Genomic DNA, 25,010 nt, shown 5'->3' with positions numbered 1-25,010 from the left:
CTGCAAACCTGCTGCCTGCTGTTCCACCTGTAATTTGATTCTCTTTTTTCTCCTGTCACAGGTTCTTTACTGATCTTTCTCACATCCCTCTCTTTGTTGACGAGCAGCTCATTACCTGCTAGTAAATTGGGATGAGGTTTGCTCTTCACACAGTAGGTGACAATAAAAAAAAAAATCTCATTGTTTCTCTGATATTCAAATTTTTTTTATTCTTTGACGAAGACTTGAAGACTCCACAAACCAAAACTGGGCCATTTCATGCACTCATAATCTCACTGAAGTCAATTTCTTTCATTGTTATTTTTATATTTATTACCGCAGCCCTGTTGAATTCTCAAATCTGATTGGTCAGAAGGTGTGGATTAGTTTAACAGGAGTACCGGCTGTAATTCAAATCACTGGTTTATATGAATTGTTCTAAAACGCTATCATTTTTATAGTAACAGCTCATTCATAGGGACTTGCTGGACACTCTGCATGATCTAAGGCTGATAGTAAAGGGATTAGAGAACATTTAGTACTTTCTGGTTTTCTAACAGGACAAGCTTTGATTTTTGTCTTTTTAACTTAAAGAGAGAAAAAAATGGAAGTATAATAGAAACTAACTTGTCTCACAGATGTCCCACAACATTAAATGATTAAAAGTATGTATTGTTCAATAATACATACAAAATTATTGCCAATTGTTTGGCAAATTGCTGTGGTATAAGAAGAAAAAGACACTTCTATATTTTCTGTCATTGAAAAATAATAATTAAAAAAATAATCACCACATCACATCACTGATTTTTTTTCCTAGGTGTAAAATCACTCGGTGGTAAATACACCAGTCTTACCAATCCAGATTTCCAAAACCCCTTACAAAATATAACTCCATAACACCTATGACCATTATTCTTACTCTGAGGCAACTGGTGTAAATGCGCTAGCAGGATTAAGCCCCTTAAGATAAAAAGACATTAATATCAGGTTTCGTTTTTGGCATGCATATGAGACTATCTGCTGTTAAATGTCTTAAAGCAGATTCTTTGGATTTTTGTGAACTCAAGCACAACTTTCCAGGCTACTTACAGATTCCTTCTTTAATGCCTTCTGAGACACAATGGCATTAAAATTTAGCCAGCCAGTCCACATCAAGTTAAGCAAAAAGGACCATTCCAGAAAATACTTTGATACATGAATAACTAAGACTTGACAATAATGCATGGTAAAACTTTGCAGTGAATAATAACATACGTGGGATATAAAAAGGCTAATCAAGTAGAAACACAGAATAGGTGAACACAACCAGGCAACAAACCAATGACAGGACAGTGGTAGAGACAGGACTGGAATTGAAACCAAAACAAACATGAGCACAGGGCATTTGTTGTCAAGGGAACCATGATACGAAGGGGATAACTATCTTGTGTATTGAAAAACTGGAATTAAAATCAATACAGGAAGTTGGCTGTCAATTAGTATGAGCTGATTTGCATACAGCAATCAGATTTCAATCTGGCTAACCAGAGAAGCATTTAATTAAATTTGCATGACACAAGATGTTTCTGGTGTAATTGCTGTAAAAGGCCAAACAGGGTTTTTTTTTTGTGTGTGCCTAGCGTTTGTGTTTGTATGTCTGTGTGTGTGTGAACAATTTTAATAAAAGTACTGATTTCCATTTCCATCTCTGTATCAAATACACTTTTCCCTCTACATGAGTGTTTTCAGCTGTGTGGTGTTGGAAACAAGTGGAATGAAATGAATGACACTGACATGGCTAATTTGTTGAGAAGTGTATACATATATATATATATATATATATATATATTACACACACACACATAACAAAATCCAGTTTTATGAGCCACCATGCAGGTGAGTGTTAGTGACAGATAGTGTAGGAGGAAAGAATAGCAGCACATACACCATGTTTCTCTCATTCTGTCTGCTGCTACTCATGATTATACTGCATCAGGACAATTAGGTCTCTGGAAAGTGGTGATTAATCAGTGACAAACATCTGAACTGTGAATATGTTTTGTTAAATTGACAAATCCAAACTATTACCTTGAATGATTCATACCATTCTCTGTATTTTTCTTGACCACTGGTAGTGCTGTAGTGCTTGATTCCAAAAAAATCCCCCAAAAATTGCTTTAAGACATTTGTTATTAGAAAATAATCTGCCAAAAAGGAATGTATTTTTTTTTTATCTTTGAAAGACAAGAGAAGTGTTTAGTCCTGCTAGCACATTTATACCAGTTGCCTCTGGCCTATAGATTATCTACGAAACATCAGCAATGATAAAGATGAAGATTAAAGTCCCCATGGGAGCTGTGATTTGATTCTGAATGTTGACGTATTTCTTTTTTCAACCAGGAAGTCAGAGTGCTTGAGTGATTAACAGCCAATAGTGATTGAGATACAGCACACCCCATCCACATCTGAACTTCAAAGTAGGTTAGCAAACTAGTTAAATATGGAGAACAGTGAAGAGTTTAACAAGAATACTTTTTTAACTGTGGAGGTTTTCTCACCATTACCTTCACTCACACCATCAACTTAAATGAGGGCGATATCCTAAACAACGAGATGTTTTTTTTTTTTTTTTTTTTTTTTGGAGTTATGACATACAAGTTTGAGCTTAGATTGACCGTCAGCGGTGCAGATGGTGGTGGCTGATATGTAACTAATCTGAGTAGTAGACTTAGAATTTCTTTTAAATACTATGCTACTTGGTAAAACAATAGTATGTATTAGAACTGGTGGAAAAGCCCCTAATGGGACATGCGTATTAAGGTGGAATTGCGTAATTCAGTCTGAGGTAGCAAGACATTCTGTAATTGAACAGTTACAAGTTGGTAAAACACTACTTCAAAAAGTGTCACATAACCGACAACTCCCTCAGATTCATCCCTCTTAAAAATGACTAAACATCACCCAATTTTTTCTCAATCACACAACGAGTGGAAAAGTGAACAGCGTGCCAGAAGACACACAGTCAAAAATGCACCAATGAACAATCTGTTTACTGCTAACAAGTTGCTAATGTACAGAAATACACATTTTAGAGAGCATTTAATTAGATGAAAGTAAGACTTGTATGAGATAAGTCATCAAATAAATGTAATCATTTTCCAGGAAGTGACAATTTATAAAATTACAATGAGAATAAAACAAAATATTGTATACAAAACATTTTTTCCTACATACATTCCCACACTGGTGTTACTAACACTAAGGAACAAGTAGAAAAAAAAGATCTGAACCATCCATTTTCAGTGGTACTTTAACATGTTAAGAAAGTTGATTGTCAGATACATGTCAGGTTGCCAGTTCAGATATGGTTTGCTGACTGGTTGTAGAGTCTCTAAAGCACACTGTCCATTTCTGCATGCAGGGTCATTTGATGTGCTACTGCTGGAAATGAAGAATCCTTTGACATTCATGGAGTGAGGGATCTAAAGGACAAATAGCCTATCTACACCCTTGGAGTTGTTTTGCATGAATCCTGTGCTCTGAGATAGTTTTAAAAAGCCTCATATTATGTATTATACATAGATTATACTGTAATCTGAAGGTATTTTAGCTGCTACTGTTTCTTATCAGAAGTTAAATAAAAATCAGTGATTGCTACACTTATTTGTTTTAGTATTATTGCACACACCAGGAAAATTCAACAGGCTAATTTGCTCACACTTTTTTTTTTTTTTTTTTTCGCAAGTTCTAATTGCTTTTTTGAAGCAAATAATTAACACGGCTTCATTAATAGAAGCTATGCCAATGGAAAGTTTTTTGTTTCCAAAGATCAAAACCACGGAAAGCATCGTGTGTCGCACATCTTTATTTCCGCACTGCACTGTTTCTGAGCATAAAAGACTCTGCTGTCATTTTAAGCAAAAGCCACACTTTTGATAAGCAGTTAGACTTTGCACTGAGTGCTGCTTCTTTGTTTTATGAGAAAGAACGAAGTAACAAAGCTGCTCAAAGGGTGGCACCAACAGAGCAAGTGCTTCAACCCACACACATTCAATAATCTGTACTCAACCTACAATTCCTCTTTTCCACAGCGGCCGCTTTGAAGGTGATGAAACTCATGCAGTTTCTGAAATGGTGACTGTGACGGCGAGATTGCAATATGACATACTGTACATGATTTAATATCATCTTTGACTATTGTAATCTATGAATATTGCTCATCTGTTGCATGAAACATGAAACTGATATATGAATTATACTCCTCCACCGCATATAGGAAGCCATTTACAGTGAGGGGAAATACTTTTGTTTTTTGTTATTTAATATACTTCCAGTGAACACATAATGTCTTTTGACTTTTTCACTTATTAATATGAACCAAAATGTATGTATTCATAAGCATAAACAAAGATATGTTCTCAGAGACAACATTAACACCCGAAAAGACTTGAAGGACAACCTGAAAGCAGCAGGAACAACAGTTACACAGAGAACAATAAGCAATGAACTGCATCATAATCATCTCTGTTACTACACCTCACAAAAAAACTCATGAATTGAGTGATGTACCAGGATATATTAGAGGAGAATATAATCTCAACAGCCAAGAAATTGAATCTGAGGAGAAGATGGATGTTTCAACAAGACAACGACCCCAAACATACAGCTAAAATAAATCAAGACCGGTTTCTAAAAAAGAAGGTGAAGGTGCTTGCGTGGCCTAGCCAGTCTCTTGACTTTATTTATGGACTCCATCAGAGTAATCCTTGTAACCTTGGGGAAGCGAAGATGTTTTGACAAGAGGAATGGGCCAAAATTGAAGCACAATCCTGCAAAAAGTGAATTACTTCTTACTGTAAAGGTCTCGAAGCTGTAATTTACATCTCATAATAAAATAAGCAATGGCTTTGCAACAAAGTACCAATGTCAGTCATCTGTCATGTATGAATACTTTTTCCATATCAATTTCATTTTTAAACTTAGTTTTGTTTATGCTTATGAATATATACTGTATTGTTCATAGTAAGTACAAAGTCCAAAGACATTATTTGTTTGTAAATGTGACGTGGATATATGTTCTAAAAGTATATTAAATAACATATGTTTCTGAATTCTTATTTAATTAAAATTAATTTAATAAAAATACATTAAACCATTTGAAAATTTGTAAATCCGTCTCATTCAAGAAGTCTTTTTTTAATAATGTTTCTTGGCTGCATTTTTGCTTTGAAATAAGCAACAGGTTTTTTTTAAATTATTTTTCATAAATGATCCCAAAAATATCCAAAATATTTAACTAGCTAACTAGCATCCCTGATAATGGAATGAGAACATTAAATAATAAGAGAACTTAATTTTCTTCTTCCCATGATCTTCAGGAAATTTGGATGATGCAACTTCCTGAGGAACATGTGACTTGTGGAATATTTCATAGAGATGAATGTGTTCAGGTAACAGGGTTGAGTGAGTGAACTAAACCATACATTTTTCCTAACCTATAATGGACAACTTAAAAAAGGAAGATGATATTTCAAACATGAGATTTTAAAAGAATTTACACAATGATGCAAAAATAAGATTTTCTATGTAAGTATTTTAATGATTATATGTATTTCAAGGTAAAGTGTAGTTACAGTGGATCTATGTTGAGTCCCAAATCATTTGAGAAAATTAAAGGTAGTGTTCATAGGACTACATAATGCCTACAAAGCCCTTGATGGCAACGCCTACACATTCATGGAGGTTTGTTCTGTCAGGCATCAGCTGTCATAAGTTCTGCTTTTGTCAGTTTTGATGTCATTGAGTCAAGTGACAGATTTTTCTTGACAAGGTTGTGATATGTTATTTTTCTGGGCTGTCATACGTCATAACTGACTTTGGAGCTCAGTGTACACCTGCTGCACACCAGAATCTCTCAGTGATGTGGCATGAAAACCCTGGCATTGTGAGTATAAATGAAACTCAAAGTCATTCATAACAACGTTCTAATGTAAGTCAGTCAGAAAAAGGCTATAACTCAACCTTAGGTCATTCAGAATCTGATATGGTTGTGCTGTGTTATGAAAGCATCATTTACATTTCAAAATCTCTACTCTGCTTTACTTTATAGTCACTACATGTCAAAACAGATCAGTCACTCTGTTGTCTACGTATGTATGTATAAACTTTCAAACAAAATGGCTTCATTTTTCTTATTTCTACATTTCATATGCAACTGGGTGTTGGGTGCAATTATGCAAAGAAATGTAAGCACAGTGTGTTATACCAACAGAAAAAAACACAAGCCTTTGACAGTTTTCCCCTCAAAGAAAAAAAGATCCCATTAAAATAGTTAAAAAAAAAAAAAAAAACAACAAACACACACAATGAGATATATCAGGAAAAAAAAACAGACTTTGAGCCTTTGACACAAAAATCCAATCTGAATAGGACGTTTTTCTCCTCAACAAAATATTGCAAGCATAGTGTCATATCAACTGTAAAAATAAAAAAAAGAGCATTTGACATTTGTTCCTGCAAAAAGTAGGAAAAATAAAAAATAAATAATTACATCTGAATAAGGCTCTTTTCTCTTTAAAAAAAAAAAATTAAATGAATGCAAGTACAATGTTATACCAACAAAACCAAAACTGCCATTTTCCCCTCAAGATGGGAAAAAAAAAGAAAAAGCAAGCATGGTGGAGGAAAATATGTCTGTTTCCCCTCAAAAAAAAAAAAAAAAATCAATATTTAAATAGGATTTACTAAAATTGCACAAACAAGCTAAAAAAAACTGGTCTTTTTTCTTTAGGTCATCGAAAGACAACTAAAGAAACCTACAAGCACTTACTGTAGTATAAAGTGAAGCATCCTGTACATATATTTTAACTTCTCCTATCTAAGTTTTTATTAAGGCTATTAAAACAACAGTGTGACAAGCTCATAAAGCAAGCTACTCTACAATGCAAACTCAACTGTTAAAAGAGGAAAAGCTCTTTTTTTTTTTTTTTTTAAAGAACCACTGCCAATAGATTCAGAGTTTGGTCTTACATGTGCCTTACATGTTTTAAGCAGCAGTCAGAGCCTCAGGCTGTGTAGCGTCCTGTCACAATCAGGAGAGTGATGGAGGACCACACGTGTTCTTTATTGAGCGGGGATTAAAGCACCAAGCTCCTGTTTGTGCACCATTTGAGTCGCATTTGTATTCAGTCAGATTTGTTTTAAGGAAAAAAATACAACTTTTTAAATGCTTAATTAAATCATGTTCACACACATGCACACATTCAAAAGAAAGTCTTTGCAGAAACAAGACACTGCCACAGTGGATGTGCTTGAGAGCATTTCATTTATAAATCTGTTAGCAGGAGAAAGTGGCTAAAACAAACAAAAGGTCAGCACACAACTTATGACGCACCCTCTAAATCTAGATCTACAGGATCTATTTTCTCCTAATTTCAGGTCTTCAGTAGACAAATCTACCATGGATCAGCCCTTCTTCTTTCATATCAATACCTAGCCAAAGCATGATAAATCCATTTATATCACAAATTAACTTTTTTTAATTTTAATTTTTTTTTTTTGGAAATTAGAAAGAATTGCAATAAGGTAGTTTGGTGATTTAGTGTTTCACAAATTTAGTGCTATAACACCAGCATATTGCTAATTTGATTAAGCTCAGGCAATTTAACTCTGCTTTTTAAGTATGTGTAGTTTACTTATATGTAAAGATGAGGAATTACTTGATATACTCACTGTCCACTTTAATAGGACCTGTGCCACAGCTCATTAATGCAATTATCCAGTCTTATGGCAGCAGCACAATGCATAAAATCAATGCGTAAAATGCTTTTCTGCTCACCACAGTTGTAAAGAGTGGTTATTTGAGTTAATGTTGCCTTCCTGTCAGCTCGAACCATACTGACCATTTTCCTTTCTCAACAAGGACTTTCCAACCACAGAACTGCCACTGGATGTTTTTTTTTTTTTTTTTTTCTCCACATTATTCTGTGTAAACTCTAGAAACTGTTATGTATGAAAATCCCAGGAGCTCAGCAGTTTCTGAAATACTCAAACCAGCCCATCTGGTACTAACAACCATACCACTGAGATCACATTTTCCTCATTCTGATGTGTAACTGAAGCTCTTGACCTGTATCTGCATGATTTTATGCATTGTGCTGCTACTGCATGCCACAAGGCTGATGGGATAATTGCTTGAATAAGAGAGTTATAAGTGTTCCTATTAAAGTGGCTAGTGAAGGTAAATGGTATGTACTAGAAATGAGAGTGCAGAAAATATATTTGTGCCATAAACTCGTTCCTAAATTTTGCATTTATGTTACAATCACAATGCACTTGATGCCTTTTCTTAGGTTGATTAAATGAATCTGCCATACATAAAAACTCAAATTTAATATCCATCAAGGCATTTTTCACAATCAATAAATTGATTGTGGTGATTGCTGAATGCTAGCTAGCTAACACTTACTGATACAGTGGATTATTTGAGTAACCAATGGCTGTATTTTCTGTTGATATAACCCAGCAGATTCCATTCAATTTTTGTTTTCTCCAAAACTCAAATATCTGCATGTTATTCAAGGTATCTAGTACAAATACATACAGATTCTTTTAATCAAAAGAATTCACTAATGAAGCAGAACCTAATCCAAGCTTATCCGTAGGTGCGGAAAATGAAAAGGCTCCTTCTCAAGGGAACAATAGTGACTGTCAGGGACAACTATCCTCCCCCTAATGCAGAACTTTAAATCTGGAGTGCTAGTGAGCTTATCCGACTGTTATGTCATTTTAGTGAATCAGTTCTGATTGATTCTCAAGCAAAATCTAGATGAAAAGATTCAGCAGACCATTCTAAGTCTCAATTTCTCTCATGACACCAATTTTTGTCCAAAATGGGTCATTGCTTTTTCCCCTAAGCAGCTGAATATGTGCCAGTATCACTATAATAAGATTCAAAGAAATTTTATTTCATTTCAGTACAATCCACCCACTAATATACCCACGTACATCTGTCATTATATGATGTTAAAGTCATGAGGCGGTTAATAAAATGCAGAGATTTAAAATGGAAAAAAGCACTTCTATCATGACAGTGGGTCAATTATCTAATGCTATGCCTGCACTAAGGGTGTCATCCATCTTGAACATTCTCATTCTCATACATTCTCAAAATTTGAACAGACCACATTGATCTATCCTTGTGCTTGAAAATGTTCCAGCTTGTCTTCTAGCAGCTGTTATCGAGACGTTCTTTTAAGCCCCATTCGGATTGGATTAGTTTCACATCTAGAACTTATCTACAATGACATACAGAGACAAAACATCAGAACCAAACAAAATCAGTGCAGCACTATCTCTCTCTCTCTCTCTCTCTCAGAAGTGAAAGGCGCTTAATTAGAGGTGTGAAGTTATAATCACTAACCATAAGGAGCTACACAAACACACTGTGCTGTCCAGGTGTAAGCTGAGAATGTGTCTCCTAAATGGGAGCCAAACACTCCTGAGAGTATTCATGCATAGAGGACTTTCAAAACATGGACACACACTTCCCAGAGTCTCATCTGAATTCATTGAAATACAGTACGTTGATCCCACATTAATCATTATATTAATAGCTAACCCACCAGTGACAGCTTGTCCATACGGGCAGATGGGACATCAGCAGTTCAACCACTGTTAATCTTCATAAAATCCCCATTCACAACTTCCCCAACTGCACCATTTAGCTCCATAGAGTTCTTATTGCACCTAGTGGTCACAAATGGGAACTGCAACAAATGCTAATAGAGGGCCATTGGTACAGGAATCATGCTGCCTCATACTTGTGCTATGAACATTTTCAGTGGAGGAGGAGCAGTGGACAGTAAACAACAAGGTTGCCAGATTTGCTGTTTTTATGCCAATTTGGTCTAGTTTCCAAATGCTCCACAGCCACAATGATCTTGTTTACAGAAGATATTCAGAACTAATTTGCATACATTTCCAAAAGCAAAGGCAAAGTCTAAGTATACACAGTGTGTCTATGATGTACAGAACCATTTCTGTTGTAAGATATACTGCAAAGATTGGGGTGGGAAAGGTGTATTATGGAGTGGATAATGTCCACACATCAGAAATGCGTGTGCACCACGGTGACTGCGTTTCCCACACAAAGGCTGAGGAAAAAAAAAAGTCTCCCTTTTCCGATTTCTGATTATTTTGGGCTAGATTTAGGCCTTGTGTGGATTTTGAGATGTAGTTGGACTGGAAATTTTGCTGAAACCTGTCAACCCTGGGTGATATTAGCTCGTCCGTGTGCACCTCGCTGGTGACAGGAAACACACCAGCAGCATCGAACACAGTTGAACAAAGGCAGGTCCAAAACCACTCAAAATGAGCTGCTAGACTGTGTGCTGGAAGACTGTCAACTGCCTATTACAGGGTTTTTACAGGGCTTAAAATTCAGCCTATAGCACAAGTCACGCATGATAGCTTCTCGACTGAAATTTTTGTTTGAGGCTGTGTCATTATTAATATCATCCTGATCCATCACGTTCTCTCTATATCTCTATCGTTTCTCCTAGACGGCAATGAGATTAAATGGAAATAGAAGGGAGCTGTGTGGCTAAGTCTTTTAAAAAAATTGTGGAAGTTTCAATTCTGTTTTTCTCAAATATTTTTGTAACTTGATTTTATTGTACAGCTCTTCAGCCTACACTTGAAAAATAACTTCAATAAGGTCAATAAAGTAACCAGACAGAAAAAATAGACAGAAAAAGTTTCCAGGCGATGTAGTGGTAAAGCATTTGCTTTGCGATCAGGAGATTGTCTGTTAAAATCCTGCTGATGGCATGTTGCCTTTCTCTCTGTTTCGACTCTTAGAAAAATCTCATGCCATTTTTTCATCTTATTCCATTTATCCTAAGGAATTTTAAGAGACACATTTGTGACAATATTGACATGTAAATGAAACAAAAGTGAGAATCCACACTAAATCTCCTCATATATCAAAGAGAAACCTTTATGCAAAGAATTTTCTTCCAGGATAAAAGAACTTGCATGTGTGAGTATAAATTACACTAAGGAAAAGTTGTCGCATTACTAAAGTGTGGAAAGCATGACAGAGCTGCAGTGAGACAGAGCAAGTCTCCACTGAATCACTGAGTAATAAAATGGAAATGTAGAGAAAAGAAGAATGTGGCTATAAAACAACAGCTAGTGTTAGTGTGCCTCATGGCCGCGTTCTGAGCCTGCTTCAAAGGAGATCAAATGAAAAGATTCAAACAGTGTGTGGATTGGAGGAAGACAATTCAAAAGCTCTGTGTTTCATCCCTGGTGGAAAGTACATGTGACACGATCAAGGGATGGAATTGAGTAATTGTTCAAAAGTTGGAGGATATTATATATCCGGAAAATGAATATTGCTATGTTTTATATTGTTTTGTACATCATTACTCCCTACATTCTTTCATTCATTTATTCATTCATCTTCATTTAACAAAAAAAAGTTTGACTGGTATTATATTTATGCATGGTGGTCTGGGGAACATGTTATGGCTGAATTATGTAAAACAGCCAAAATGATGTGGAAATGTTTTTATTTAGTCTACATTCTAACCTTGCCTTGGCTTTGTTGCGTAAGGAGCCAGTTTAACAAACACATATTAGATTAGATTATTTAGATTATATATTTATTTATTATTTAGATTATATTAGATTTATTGTCATTGTGCGGAGTATGAGTACAGGGCCAACAAAATGCAGTGTAGCATCTAACCAGAAGTGCAAACATATATATATATATATATATATATATATATATACACACACACACACACACACACATATATATGTATATGTATATACATGTGCAAGGTATGAGTTAGAGAAAGTAGTACAAAGATGTACAAATATACAAGGTGCATTGTACAGAGATATGAGGTATATATATATATATATATCTGGTAGAGAAAGTAGAGACCAGCTCAGTGCAAATATAGAAGGAGCATGTAGTAATTAGTTTTACTAATTAACATCAATGTACAAGAAGGCAAAGGCAAGTTCTGAATGAGGTGTAAGGGCAAGTTACCATGGTAGTGCAAATGACAAGATACAGATGGTATTTAAGAGTGCACACAGCATTAATATTGTACAGTACTGTGCTTTTTATTATTTTATATATATATATATATATATATATATATATATATATATATATATATATATATATATATATATATATATAACATGGGTTAGAATATGTTTAAAAACATATTGGCTAAGTGTGATTTCTTCACACACACAATGTCATGCTTTGATCAAACTCTTGGAGAGCTACATGCCATAGCGAAATGGACATAATAAGCTGAATCAGTTCGGTTTGTAATCAGATACCAGCTGTCAAAATGTCAACCATGCTCCATCACATCATCATCAAAACAGAGAAGAGCTCTTACACAGTCTATTGAAACGACAGCAGACAAGGTTTTTATAGCAGACAAAGTTCTAATAAAGATATGGGAACCATAGTCAGTAGAGGAGAAGTGAGAGAATGAATCAGTGATTATTTCCCCCCTGATGGTAGCGTGAACAGAGATCAGTCACATGAAGAGACGACAATGAGACGTGTTTACATTTTCCATAAGTAGATCAGGTTATAAATGTAGAGGTAGACAGGGTGTCTTTCAGAGGAATAAAAATGGAGTCTTTAAATGTGATTTTCTCCCTTTTCTCACTTTAAAATTCTATAATTTTATGTCTGATTGAGATAAATACAATATATTTCCAGTTAGGAATTGCATTTTTCAGTAGAAAAAAAATGTTAAAATCTGACCATGTCAAGATTTTTCCCAGGCCACCACACATATTTGGTATTGTGTTTGTTATGTAGTACTAATTTGTCCCCAGATAGCATCATCTTTAGAAATCACACAGGAATCATGTGCTTGCCAAGAACACAATTGAGCTAATATTGTGTTTATAATTCACTTCACCAGTGTAACAGCTTGCACCTTCATTTTATCCAAATGCTCGTGCTAATGCCAAATCCTGCATCCCTGTGGGCAACAGTCTACAGTCTTTTATCTGGCAAGTTTTAAATATGTGTAACACTTTTTCCTCTGGAGTTCAAAGATAACATTTCAAACACTACCATCTTGGTTTTAACACATCTCCATATGGTGAAGGATTTATACTCTGTATTATAGCTGCTACTTTGCTTTATCAGGTCATAGTGATTACTGCAGATTTAATCTTTATATAAAATAAAGCACCAATCTGATTTATATATATATATAGTATATAAGGTATAGAACAATGTTTATATTCGCCAACATTGACTACAATTAAAAAATGACACACGAAAAATAGAAGAAAGTACAAAAAGAGCTGGAAAGAGAAAAACAAGTAGGAGCTGCAGCAGGAAAGCTATTTTAAACACCATTGTTCTGCACATAATTCTCACTTTTCTGTCAGTCAAGTGTAGCAAATATTCTGCAAAAGCAAAATATATGTGACTTCAAGTACCATTTAATTTCCAATCTGGTTTAAACCTGCATACAATATAACCAATCTCCCAATCATGTGTGCAAGAAATAGGTGAGAGGAAGAGATTGGAGAGAAATGGGAGTTTGCTGGAGTCATGCACTGCTTCCCATTCAGATTGAAAGCCCTCAAAGCCCATCTGTAGGGTTTTTTCCCTCCTTCTTTTCTTCTGCTTCTCAGAGAGATAAGAGGGCCAGTGGATGGGAAAAAATGGCTGCCTCTTGATGCTTCTATCAAAGCAAGGCTACGGCACAAACAGCCATTTTCTCAGAACACTTGGCGCTCTGAACTCTGAGCAACCTGCTACAATTCAGCCCTCGTCTGCGGCACTGAAATCATTCATAGATGTTACGAAATAAATAATCAAACTGCTGATTGTGTCTGGAAATACTTGGCCTGGGAAAACTTTTCACTTTGTCAAATATAATAAGGTCACTTCTGTTGGCTAAATTTCTTGACTTATGTCTTTTTATTTGGTCATTTAAATATTTAAAAAACTTTGTCTGCTGTCGTCTGCACTTCCCTCTGTTTTGATTGACATTACGATGGCGCGGGAGTATCATGGACAATTTGATAGCCAGTATCTATTTACAAAATGAATTGATGTCCAGGTTTATGTCCATTTTACTATAGCATATAGCTCTCCAACAACTTGATCAAATCATGACATGCACTGTGTGAGGAAATTACACTTAGTTAGCCCTGTGTTCACACTAGCAAGAGACAGCCGACTACCAAGAGACAGATGACTTTTCTACAGTTTTTTTTTTCAGTTCTCCTCTCATTACTTTAGTTCCTTCCTACAATTACTTCACGTTTACTGTCTGACATACAAAAGTTGTATCCAGTCATTGAATCTCATCCAGTAGCAGAGATCACTGCTGGCTCTGGTGAGTAGTACAGTTAGCTTGCTTTGCAATTCTGCCAAAGGAGCTAGTACAAAGCTTAGCATGTAACATGTAAATCAAACAGCCAATGTTCACACTGATTAGTGCATTATTTAAATTCTTTAAATTGTGAGACAAATCCCAGTTAATACTGTGTACCACCGTAGTGCAGTGTAATATCTGCAGCTAAAACAAACTCTTGGAAGATGATGAATAATTAGAGTCTGTTAGAGCAGACCTAATAAGCAGAACAGATGTCATCCACACTGTGAAACAGATCAAATGTGATTTGGCAAAGCGTGAATGAGCGTGACAGAAGAGGCAGATTGAGAGGATTATGGCAATGAGAGGGCTTCCAATAAGTGACCTAGCCACCTCCTCCCATGTTGTACTTCTCCTCGACTTCTTTCCTTGATTTTCCTTGATTACAATTAGAGTAGAACATCCTAAAGTCTGCCACCTCGACAAAGTATTCGTGATTTGAACTTTTTATTTAACAATGTGAACAACCTTACTTGCTGATATACCTTGTTATTGAATGATATATTTGTGTACAATGATATCCAGAACTTTAGGGCACTCCACACACTAGTCATATGCTATATGAGCATTTTTTTTTTCCTATACATACTTGACCTTTGATTTACAAATGCAGTCTTTTTTCTTACCTTTGTAGAAGCATTCTTCGCTGTGCACAATGGTGATTCTTTGACGGGCCAGACATGAGGCTCGGTGCAGCTCACAGTGGTTCTGGTAGAGTTTCCCATTAGATCCACATACAGGTTTGTAGTGCGGCTTGCAGTGCTCCAGACACTGGCACTCTCCCTGACCGGTCACATGGTCCACCACACAGTGCTTCCCCAGACCACAGTACTTATGCTCACAGGCATTTGGGAAGCTGTTATGACCAAACAACCCTGCAGAGACGAAAAAAAAAAAAAAGATTTCTTTGTGAGAATCTTTTGTCGCTAACTCTTTTCAGGTGAAAGTAGATATTACATGTCCAAAAAGTTGCTACAAGTCAGCAGATGATATAACTTGCATTGAATCGTCAAATTGATTTGCAGGTCAAAATGTCTTACATGAAGAAGGAAAATTGGTCATTTGGAACAATGGTGAATAGTGATTGGTAATTGGGAATAATGGTGAACATTTATTGGTAATTGGGAATAATGGTGAATAGTGATTGGTTGCTGGGACCAGTGGTGACTTGGCCATTGGGAACAATGGTGATCAGTGTTTGATCACTGGGAACAAGAATGATCAGTGAATGGTTGTTGGAAATAATGATCATAAGTGATTGGTTGTTGGGAACAATAGTGATCATTGATTGGTTAGGCTTTGCACACTGGTGGTGAATCAAGCAAACATGCTTCCTCAACTCGTAAAACCAGCTGCTGTCATGTGAGCTGAAGAGCCATATTGAGTGCAGGACAGTTCTATTATTATTATTATTATTATTATTATTATTATTATTATTTATTGCTGTGTTGTATTTTGAAATAAAGATACTCAAGGGTCCTAAAAAGTAACCAAATCTAGCAAAAAAGTCACTAATTTGGCAACACTATTTATGAATGGAGTACAATGAATGCACAGACTTGGTTATCTATATTTAGTACCGGATAACATGGCACAGCTATAGCTGATGTTGAACTATGCTGAACGCATTGCAAAAACTGAACGGATAGGTCATCCTTTCATTAAAAGTTGCACTTTTCAAAGTGTCCAAACCACCTAGGCGGATAATGCTTCTGTTCAATTAACTTTTATCCCTTTTCTTGAACCTTTAGCTTACTTGGGACAGTGTGGCTTTTAGAGAGGAGGAAAGCAAAAGGTCCACTCTGGTGGAAGCATCAGACCTGATCAGTCGTAAACAGATGTGACAGGCGGGGAAATACACAGGCTCTGAAACCACTGAACCAAGAAGTATCAGACAACAGAATGCGGCTGAAATGGTGACCATCTCATCCAAAGATCACTGGCCAATCAGGCCCACTTCCCTTTAGATTCACCCAGAAGAACCAAGCTCCAAAGATTTTAGAGTTTTAGAGCTCTCCTAAGCTCACCATGTGGCCCTTATGAGATGAGGAAGCTTTGAAAAGCATAGTTTTAGATTTTTAAGGTAAAGGCCAGACAGGATGGTAATATAAATGGTCTTAAACTCAACACAAACATTTCAGGCCCTGGACAATGTGTTTCTTTTTTTCAGCAGATTCTAGTAATTTATTTACCAGGATGTCCAACTGTACAACAACTTATGTGTTCTGTGCTTTGTCATTATTTTGACTTACTGTAATAACTCGTGATTTCAACATAGACTCCATAATGGCCAAAGCAGTAATTTTAACCGGTTGAATCTGAAGTACCATATCTGTAAAAACTTGTAGCTGAATTATCAATCATTAAACATATAAGTGTAAATTGAATTCCACTAAATCAACGTCTGGCTTGCTGGCTTATAGGCTGGGAACTAGCATACGGAATAAAAATTCTAAGCTAATATTCAATAATTAATGTTAAATGTTACATTGAAATAATGAGATTGTAACTCAAAATGATTAGATATAAAGTGGAAACAACTACATAGAACTTAAATTTTACTTTTTCACAACTTGCGGTTAAGGACTTAACCGTACCACTGAGATCGGGAAAACCTCAATCTATAAAAGAGAGCAAACCAAAATCCACAGCATTTACTGAAAAAGAATGAAATGGTTAATAAAAAGAAAACCTTATTTAGTGTCTATCTGGCTAATTTCAAGTTCGTGTTTTGTGTGTGGCGTTGACTGTAATTTTAACCGCAGACGTATTTGTATATCCATTGTCTGACTTGTACAGTTCAATAGCCATGCATCTCTGTTGTGTTGAGAGCTCTTTGGTTTCCCTCATGGTGGAGATTTTACACATGTGCATCTCATATTTCAGAAATTTGAAATATTCTTTGGGGTTGTAAATTTTAGCCACATGTACTATAATTTTGGGAAAAAGCTCTATTATTTAATAAGTAAGAATTTACTACTGAGTGGAAATCTTTGAACTGCTGTGGAATTTTTTTGAAACCTAAATTAAAATCTCATCACAGATTATGATCTTGTAATAGAAAATGCATTTGCACTGAGTGCTTGATGATGATTGAACTGCCACATCAAACAACCTACATGGAAAAGCCGATGGAATAAGCATTAGCATTGTAAAAAGATATATATTTTTTTAATAGAAGTCATTGAATGCTATACACGCGCTAATGTGGTAAACCTGACACAGACTTTAGAGAACCCTGCAGAAGAACTGCTCCTGCTGCATCAGTGGCATACAAACAAAGTAGGCTTCAGATGAAATATGCATGACAATCAGACGCCCAGGTGCTATCAACTTATTATCTCTTTATAGACCAGACAGAAATCCGAGCTCCATTTGAAAGCCCTGCACTGCTGATCCTTTAAAAATGACTCATGATTCGAATTGCAGTCTTTACCTTCAGTGCACTCAGCTAGTCTGGACAGTCATTGTTTACTTTTGTGCAGAACGCATAAAATGCAGCCTATTTCTTTGTACAAAGAAGGAAAATGATTCAGCTCAGTTGTGCTCTCCGGCTAAAGAAGTGAATAATTGAACGTCATGAGTAGCCCTACTGTTTTAATTTATTTTCTGAGAGTTCAGTAGGTATACGGTCATTTCTTTGTATTTTTGTTCTGGAAACTAAATTCACCCCCTTAGAGCAGCCTACTTGTACTCCCACTTATATTTCTCTCTGTGGGTGAAAAAAGTTATATTATATAAGTCACAGTCAGCTGGTTCATGGCAAGAAATTGTAAATATTAAATGATTGATTTTTTTAAACCAAAAAAAGTGCATAGGAAGAAGAAGCATCAGTTGGGTTGATGAAGGGCACAAAAGGCTATCATTAAAATGCACACCATGTCACCCTGCAGCCAAATGACAACAAAGACAAATGACTAATTTAGTGCAAGTGATTTGTTATTGGGTGAATGATGTGACTTGTAGAAATTTTATTTAGACACGGTCATTTCTCTTGTCTGAAATGACCTGCTGGATCAAAGCAATGTCACCAGATTTGTGAAAAATAGGATTTTCACATGGAGAAAGAAAAATCATGTTATGTCAATCATGATATATGGCAGTATACAAAGCTGGCAACTTTAAAAAATATATCAGGGGAAGTTCTCTGGATTTAGACTAATGCTAAACATAGGCTTAAACTGGATTGTTGTAGGGCAGTATGTTTTAGCAATATTATTTATTGGAATTACCTGCATACAGTTCACACCTCCATGGTTTCCAGATTTTTCTTGACCCGTCACTGAACGAGAGTTTTAATAGTATGCGCTTCTTGACCCCTCCCTTGAAAACACACATTCAGCCCCCACAAATAAACTAGTACTAGGTACAAAGTACCTATTTTACTAAGTAAAATAGCACAACCTCTATGTTGCTTTGCTGTAATCTCACATTGTGTTGCTGAGTTGGCTCATGTCTTAAATGTCAACGAACTAGCCCAAGTCTAGCTAGCTATCTAACTTACAGCATAGAGAAAAAAAAACCATCACCTCTGTTCATTTCTGATGTGTGTATTTTTATTACCTGATGTGTGTTCTGAACTGGGTAAGAATACAAATTCCATAATGACAGTAAATCAACTGGTTATCATCCACTACATTATCAACTATGGTCGATTTCTATGTGTGCATTTTTATACCCGTGTTGTCCTTGTATTTTATTGAAATGCAAAGAAATAGTCACTACTCCATAACTAGGTAATGACACAAATTACACAACAACAACAAATCGTCTGACTACCATTCATTATCTTTCCACCAAATTAGAGAAAAAAGGGACAAAGCTAAAAGCTGGTTCGGATAGTCTCTCACATTCCATCATTCCACCATTTTTTTTGTTTTTTTTTTGTTTAACTAAAAGAATCATATGTACTCTAGCGTTAATTGTACTCCATAGTATTGGAGTACATATGAAAAAATAAATATGAACTATTTTTCTTACAATAAATAGTCAGGCAGTTGTGCTGTATTTAATTTAAGTTCTTCGCTGACGTAGACATCAGGAAAGAAAAATGCACTTCAAGGTCAGCACTGTGAATAACTGGACAAGCATCTGTTCTGGACAAACTCTGCCCAGCATGCAGACCTCACATGCAAGTCTCTAAGCAATGCCTAGGTCTGTAGTTAATTCTGAGGCCTGAATACTGATTCTAGCAATTTCTGTATTAGCTTCTCACTGTGCAGCTTAACTGAACTCTGAATATGGGCTAGAGAAAGAGCAGACAAAAACCTAGAAGAAGAAACTAAAAACTACAGAAACAGGTCATTTATAATGCTCAGTAAATCAACATGCAGTGAACCACACAGCAACAATAAGGACACATCTCTGCTGCTGTCCGAATGTTTGGAAGAAATGTTGTATCTTGGATTTGCTTTCAGAATGAGAGTGCTAACTTGGCTGCATCATTCCTAACTACCTGCCTGGAAATAAATGGCAGATATTAATCAGCTGCTCTGTTCCCAATGATAAGAGCAGGATGTATAGCTTTCCTTCTGAAAAAACCTCTGAGTTTAGACTGCTCATTAATGGTTTCTAATTAAAGTGTAATCATGAGAGTAAACAAACACAGACAGCATTAGCTTCATATTGTCTTAATAATCACATTATTCTACATATATTATACCACAGCTCTGTTGAATGCTCAATTCTGATTGGCTTGTGATTAATTTTAATTTATTTGTTCTAATACCTTATTGTTTCTATAGAAACAACTCATTCACTCATTTTAATAAGAAACAGATTCACATCAATGTCATTATTTAACAAAGTAAAATGTATAATCGTTGATATGATGACGTTTTCTGTGAGAAGACATTTATTTAGCATTTTTGGAAGGAATCTCCAGTGTCAGCGTTTTGTACGAGTCAGAGGTAAAGTTATAACCAGCACTCTCTGGTTTCTCAGTACCACAAAGACTGAGTTTTTTGTCTTCTTAGCTTCAAGAGAGAGAGAAAAAAGAGAGGCTAGTGAAGGAATGAGCTGCTATAACATAACTTCTAACAGGAACTAACTTTCATAACATGAAATATAACTATAAATGGATAAAAATAATAAGGAAGGAAACCCTTGCAGTAAAACACTGTTATAAGAAATAATCAACTTTGTGGTAGTAACGGTAATTCTTAATTGTGTTGGGTCCCATTATACCAGCTTATTGTTGATTATTTTCCAATAACTGCACATCCTGAAGTGTTTTATTCCTTATATAATCAATTTTAAATATTTATGGATATTGTGAATTTTTATTCCTGGTTGTATCCATAGTGGTTGTATTTTTGTACAACTAATCTCTCTCAGTTTGAACTGTTATTGTAATAAATGCTTAAACCTAAACACACTGGTTACACATGAGCCTTCAATAATGAGCTTTCTCGGGCAATTGTATACTAGATATGTATCAGTAATCATGCTTTTACTGTATATCCAATGCATTCAGTAAAGATTTGAACTAATGGACAAGCAGGTTTATGAGAACAGGGAGGGAATCTCTGACTCCAACATGCGTAAATGTTCTCATCTCAGCTCTCTCCATCTTTTGCAGTAGAACTATAGAGAACAATTTTATAGTCTAAGTGTGAACATAAAGCATTGCTGCTCCTCTGAACATCATCCCTCACACCCCACCCCATCTCCCTCCAAGATGCAAGTCTCAGCCCATCTGATGTTTTCCGAAAGCATGGCAGCGGCCTCCTTTGGGATTTTAGGTAATGTAGTAAACAACAGTAGGCGGCTTTCAGGTCTGCTCACCACCGCCTTTTAAGAAACCCCAAAAGACATCGCCCACTAGCAACAACAAAAAACAAATCCGGATAAACAACTGGCAATAATGCTTTAAACTCCTCATGAAAGACAACATAGAGAGTCCAAATTTACCACCAGTTCTGTCCTCAGTATCAGAGTATGATATCACAACGTTCTCATTATCCAACAGGACACATTCTCACATGGATAATATGGAAATATTTATACAGTAGCATAAATGTTGTAATGCAAATGATGACAAAATTGTCATATACACATTCTCAGTGGGCCTCATTTATTAATCTTTTAGTGAAGTTGTGTATAAAAGTTTGCATAGACCAAAACAACTAAAAATTCCCCACCAGATTTATAAATGTTTCAGTAACACTTGTATGTTTTTGGTTTTTTTTTGTAATTATAAACATAAATCAGCTGTAAATTACCAAGTGAGTTCACAGTATAACTTATGACAGAATGGCAGCTAAACAGTGAAAGATTGCCTCCTAAGTATGGCATGTGCTAAATCTTCCAGTAATGCAGGCTCCGCCTCCAGCTCAGCCATTGCAGTGTGTCAACTACCATAGACACACACAAACTCTTCATCCTATTATGAGGTGCCATTACTTTTTCCCTATTTGAATAAATTAATAAATAAATTATTTGCCTTTATTTATGGATTTGTTATGGATTTCTTTCTTCCAAGTCATTAATACGAAGTGATTGAGTTTCACAAAAGTTTCATTACATTTGTGTATAATTGAAGTAAATAAGCATTTTGACAATGTAAAATCTGACAATGTAATCTGTGTAAAAAAATCACAGTCATTTGTTGCTATTTATATGATTTAGATTAGTGATTCTTCTTGTATATGAATTTACACAAACTCAGGAGCTCTCAGGAGCTACTGCTTGTGTAAATGTTCCTGCGAAAAAAAAAAAAAAAAAAAGCACAGTGTATATTTGTGCAAATATCTGCTGAATATCAATTGACGATTATTTGCCTGCAGCTTTTGGGTGATATCTGCCATTTAAAAGGCAAACTATTTTAATATCTACCAAACAAAAGTTGTACAGGATTAGAGTTGTGACAAAAGGATTGAATGTAATTTTTAAGTAACTAATCCAAATCAAAATGTGGGATCTATTTCTCAAAATAAAGAGCCGCCTTTATTTGCAGCATTCTCTGATTTAGTTTTGCAGATCAGAAATTGCCTCCACAGTCACCTTTTGCTTGCTCACTGCGTGGTTTTCATTTCTGCAGCTCAAGTCTTCACTTAAGCTTCTGACAATCTAGAGTGAGTATGCTTTACAAAAAAAACTGTTCCCTGTTGGCGAGGCTTGGGAAAACCCTTTACATGGTCAAATTTTCACAACCACCAAGTTCTAGAATTTTAAAGTGAAAAGTGCCAACCTTATGATACCCTGTGATACCTTATGAGAATACTTATGAAACAACATTACTGACAAATTTTTATGAATAATACATTTACGAGTTCACGCTTTGATTACCAGCATCATCCACATTAGTCTTTGTCTCATCACCTGAGGTGAAATTCCCTCATTAACACAAGCCTCATTGTCTTCATTTTGTAATTGTGTAAAATTGACATGTCCTTTAATAGGAGTAATCCAATAATCATCAGTATTCCAGCCAGGGGTCAGAGAACAGGCACACAACATTAAACCTGGATAATCCATAGTCAGAACAAGGGAAAACATGTAAGGAAACCATGAAATAGCATTAGAAGGCATTAGAGAAAGCCATTTACAATGGACAAGATTTTGAGATGAGAGAAAGAAACATGAGGGTATATAAAGACAAGCTAACTGAATGCTTAACAAGAACATCTGAACATAATCAGGTAACACACCACTGACAAAACGGGGCGGAGACAAGACACAAAGAAACAAAGAGCATGTTAATGCAAACGAAATCCACTGACAGGTAACATCAATAATATTGATTATCTTGTTACAGTGGCACCTGACACAGTGCATTGCGGCTTGCTGTGTATGGGGCTGCGTAGCTGCACACCAGTCAGAGTGCTCATGCAGACCCCGTCCACCACTGAAAACTCCTATAATGGGCATGTGAGCATCAACGGAAGAAGAAGAAGGTGGCCTGGTCTGATGAATCATGTTTTCTTTTATATCATTTGGATGGACAAGTGCGTGTGCGTCACTTGCACTATGGGAAGAAGACAAGCCAGTGGAGGCAGTGTGATGCTCTGGGCAATGTTCTGCTGGGAAACCTTGGGTCCTGGCATTCATGTGGATGTTACTTTGACAAGTATCACCTATCTAAACGTTGTTGCAGACCAAGTGCACCCCTCCATGGCAATGGTATTCCCTAATAGCAGAGGCCTCTTTCAGCAGGATAATGCGCCCTGCCACACTGCAAAAAATTGTCCAGGAATGGTTTGAGGAACATGACAAAGAGTTCAAAAGGTGTTGACTTGGCCTCCAAACTCAGATCTCAATCTGATTGAGCATCTATGGGATGTGCTGGACAAACAAGTCCGATCCATGGAGGCCCCACCACACAACTTACAGGACTTAAAGGATCTGCTGTTAATGTCTTGGTGCCAGATACCACAGCACACCTTCGGGGGTCTTCTGGAATCCAAGGCTCGATGAGTCAGAGCTGTTTTGGTGGCACAAGGGGGACCTACGCAATATTAGGCTGGTGGTTTTAATGTTATGGCTGATCGGTGTATTTATAGAGTGTCTAAGAACTCTTCTCTGTTTTGATGATGACGTGACTTCCCAGGGGCATCGCAGACATTTTAACAGCAGTGTGGCATGTAGCTATCGAAAAAAACTGATCAAATCAAGCTATTCACTGTGTGAGGAAATCCTATTCACAGTAGCTAGCTGTAACGTGGGGGTCGACAACGGAGTTGGAGATCCAAGTGCAAGGCTTTATTAACAAACATGGTCAAAACAGGCAGGGTCGAGCACCAGCAAACAGTACAATCCAAGGCAGTGACAAAAGAGAAATCCAAAACACAGGCAATGGTCAGGGCAGGCAGCAAACAATCAAAAACAAGGAAAACAGTCCAATGGTCAAAACACAGGTAAACTAGGAAACAAGGAAACATGGAAACTAGGAATGGCTATACACACACTAACAATCAGCAACCTAGGAGCAGGTGTGAGCAACATTTATACAGAACAGCAACCAATGAAAACAAGACACAGCTAACTAAGGAACCAATCCAAACATAACACACAAGCAAGGGTAGGACATGACACAGGTGGGGCAAGGAACACATGGGAAATGGAGTCCTGAGAGCAATGGCAAGAGTCCGGGGTGGAGTGCCCTCTAGTGGACCAAAATTCAGTGTTGGTCAAAACACAGAGACATCTGACAGGTTTTCCCAGACTGCCTCCCATTTGCTCAAGAGCAGACAATGCAAAGTTAGCACCAGTTGTCTGCGTATAATTTATTAATGATGAGTGGCAACAGCAGCAGCATGTTCCCTTCTCCCTAATCCATGCCCATTTCATTTGGTTGAAACAAATTGTTGAAACTATATTATGCGATTTCTGTGTACAAGCAAAAGGTGGTAGTAAAGCTTTTTATATTATTGATATTGGGGAAAAAAGGTGCCCAGTGCTTTAAAATAAATAAATCTAAGTTATAATTGCGAAATATTCAGTCAACCTCCTGCGATGTACCACGTGGCCTTTTTCATAAAGAAGTTTGTAACAGGATAACCAAAAGAATGGAAGAGTACACTTTTATTAAAAGCATGTGTTTAATAGGTTTGAGTCTTTGCAACAGCCACACTGAGGAGCTTGGTTTTATGGCTTTGG

General features: G+C 36.3%; 1 protein-coding gene across 2 annotated transcripts in view; it reads right to left on the bottom strand.

Annotated features, from left to right (window-relative positions):
- fstl5 (follistatin-like 5) overlaps positions 1-25,010 on the bottom strand; it is a 137,973-nt gene that overhangs the window by 76,369 nt on the left and 36,594 nt on the right. For both annotated transcript variants that reach the window (XM_053235514.1, XM_053235515.1), the window contains exon 4: positions 15,038-15,286. In XM_053235514.1, coding sequence (XP_053091489.1) covers positions 15,038-15,286 — 249 coding nt within the window. The remainder of the gene's footprint in view (positions 1-15,037; positions 15,287-25,010) is intronic.

The sequence above is a fragment of the Pangasianodon hypophthalmus genome, chromosome 7 (genome assembly GCF_027358585.1).
Source record: "Pangasianodon hypophthalmus isolate fPanHyp1 chromosome 7, fPanHyp1.pri, whole genome shotgun sequence".
In the NCBI taxonomy this organism is placed as follows: domain Eukaryota; kingdom Metazoa; phylum Chordata; class Actinopteri; order Siluriformes; family Pangasiidae; genus Pangasianodon; species Pangasianodon hypophthalmus.
Note: the sequence above shows the minus strand (reverse complement) of the source record. Positions and strands in the feature narration are given on the sequence as shown.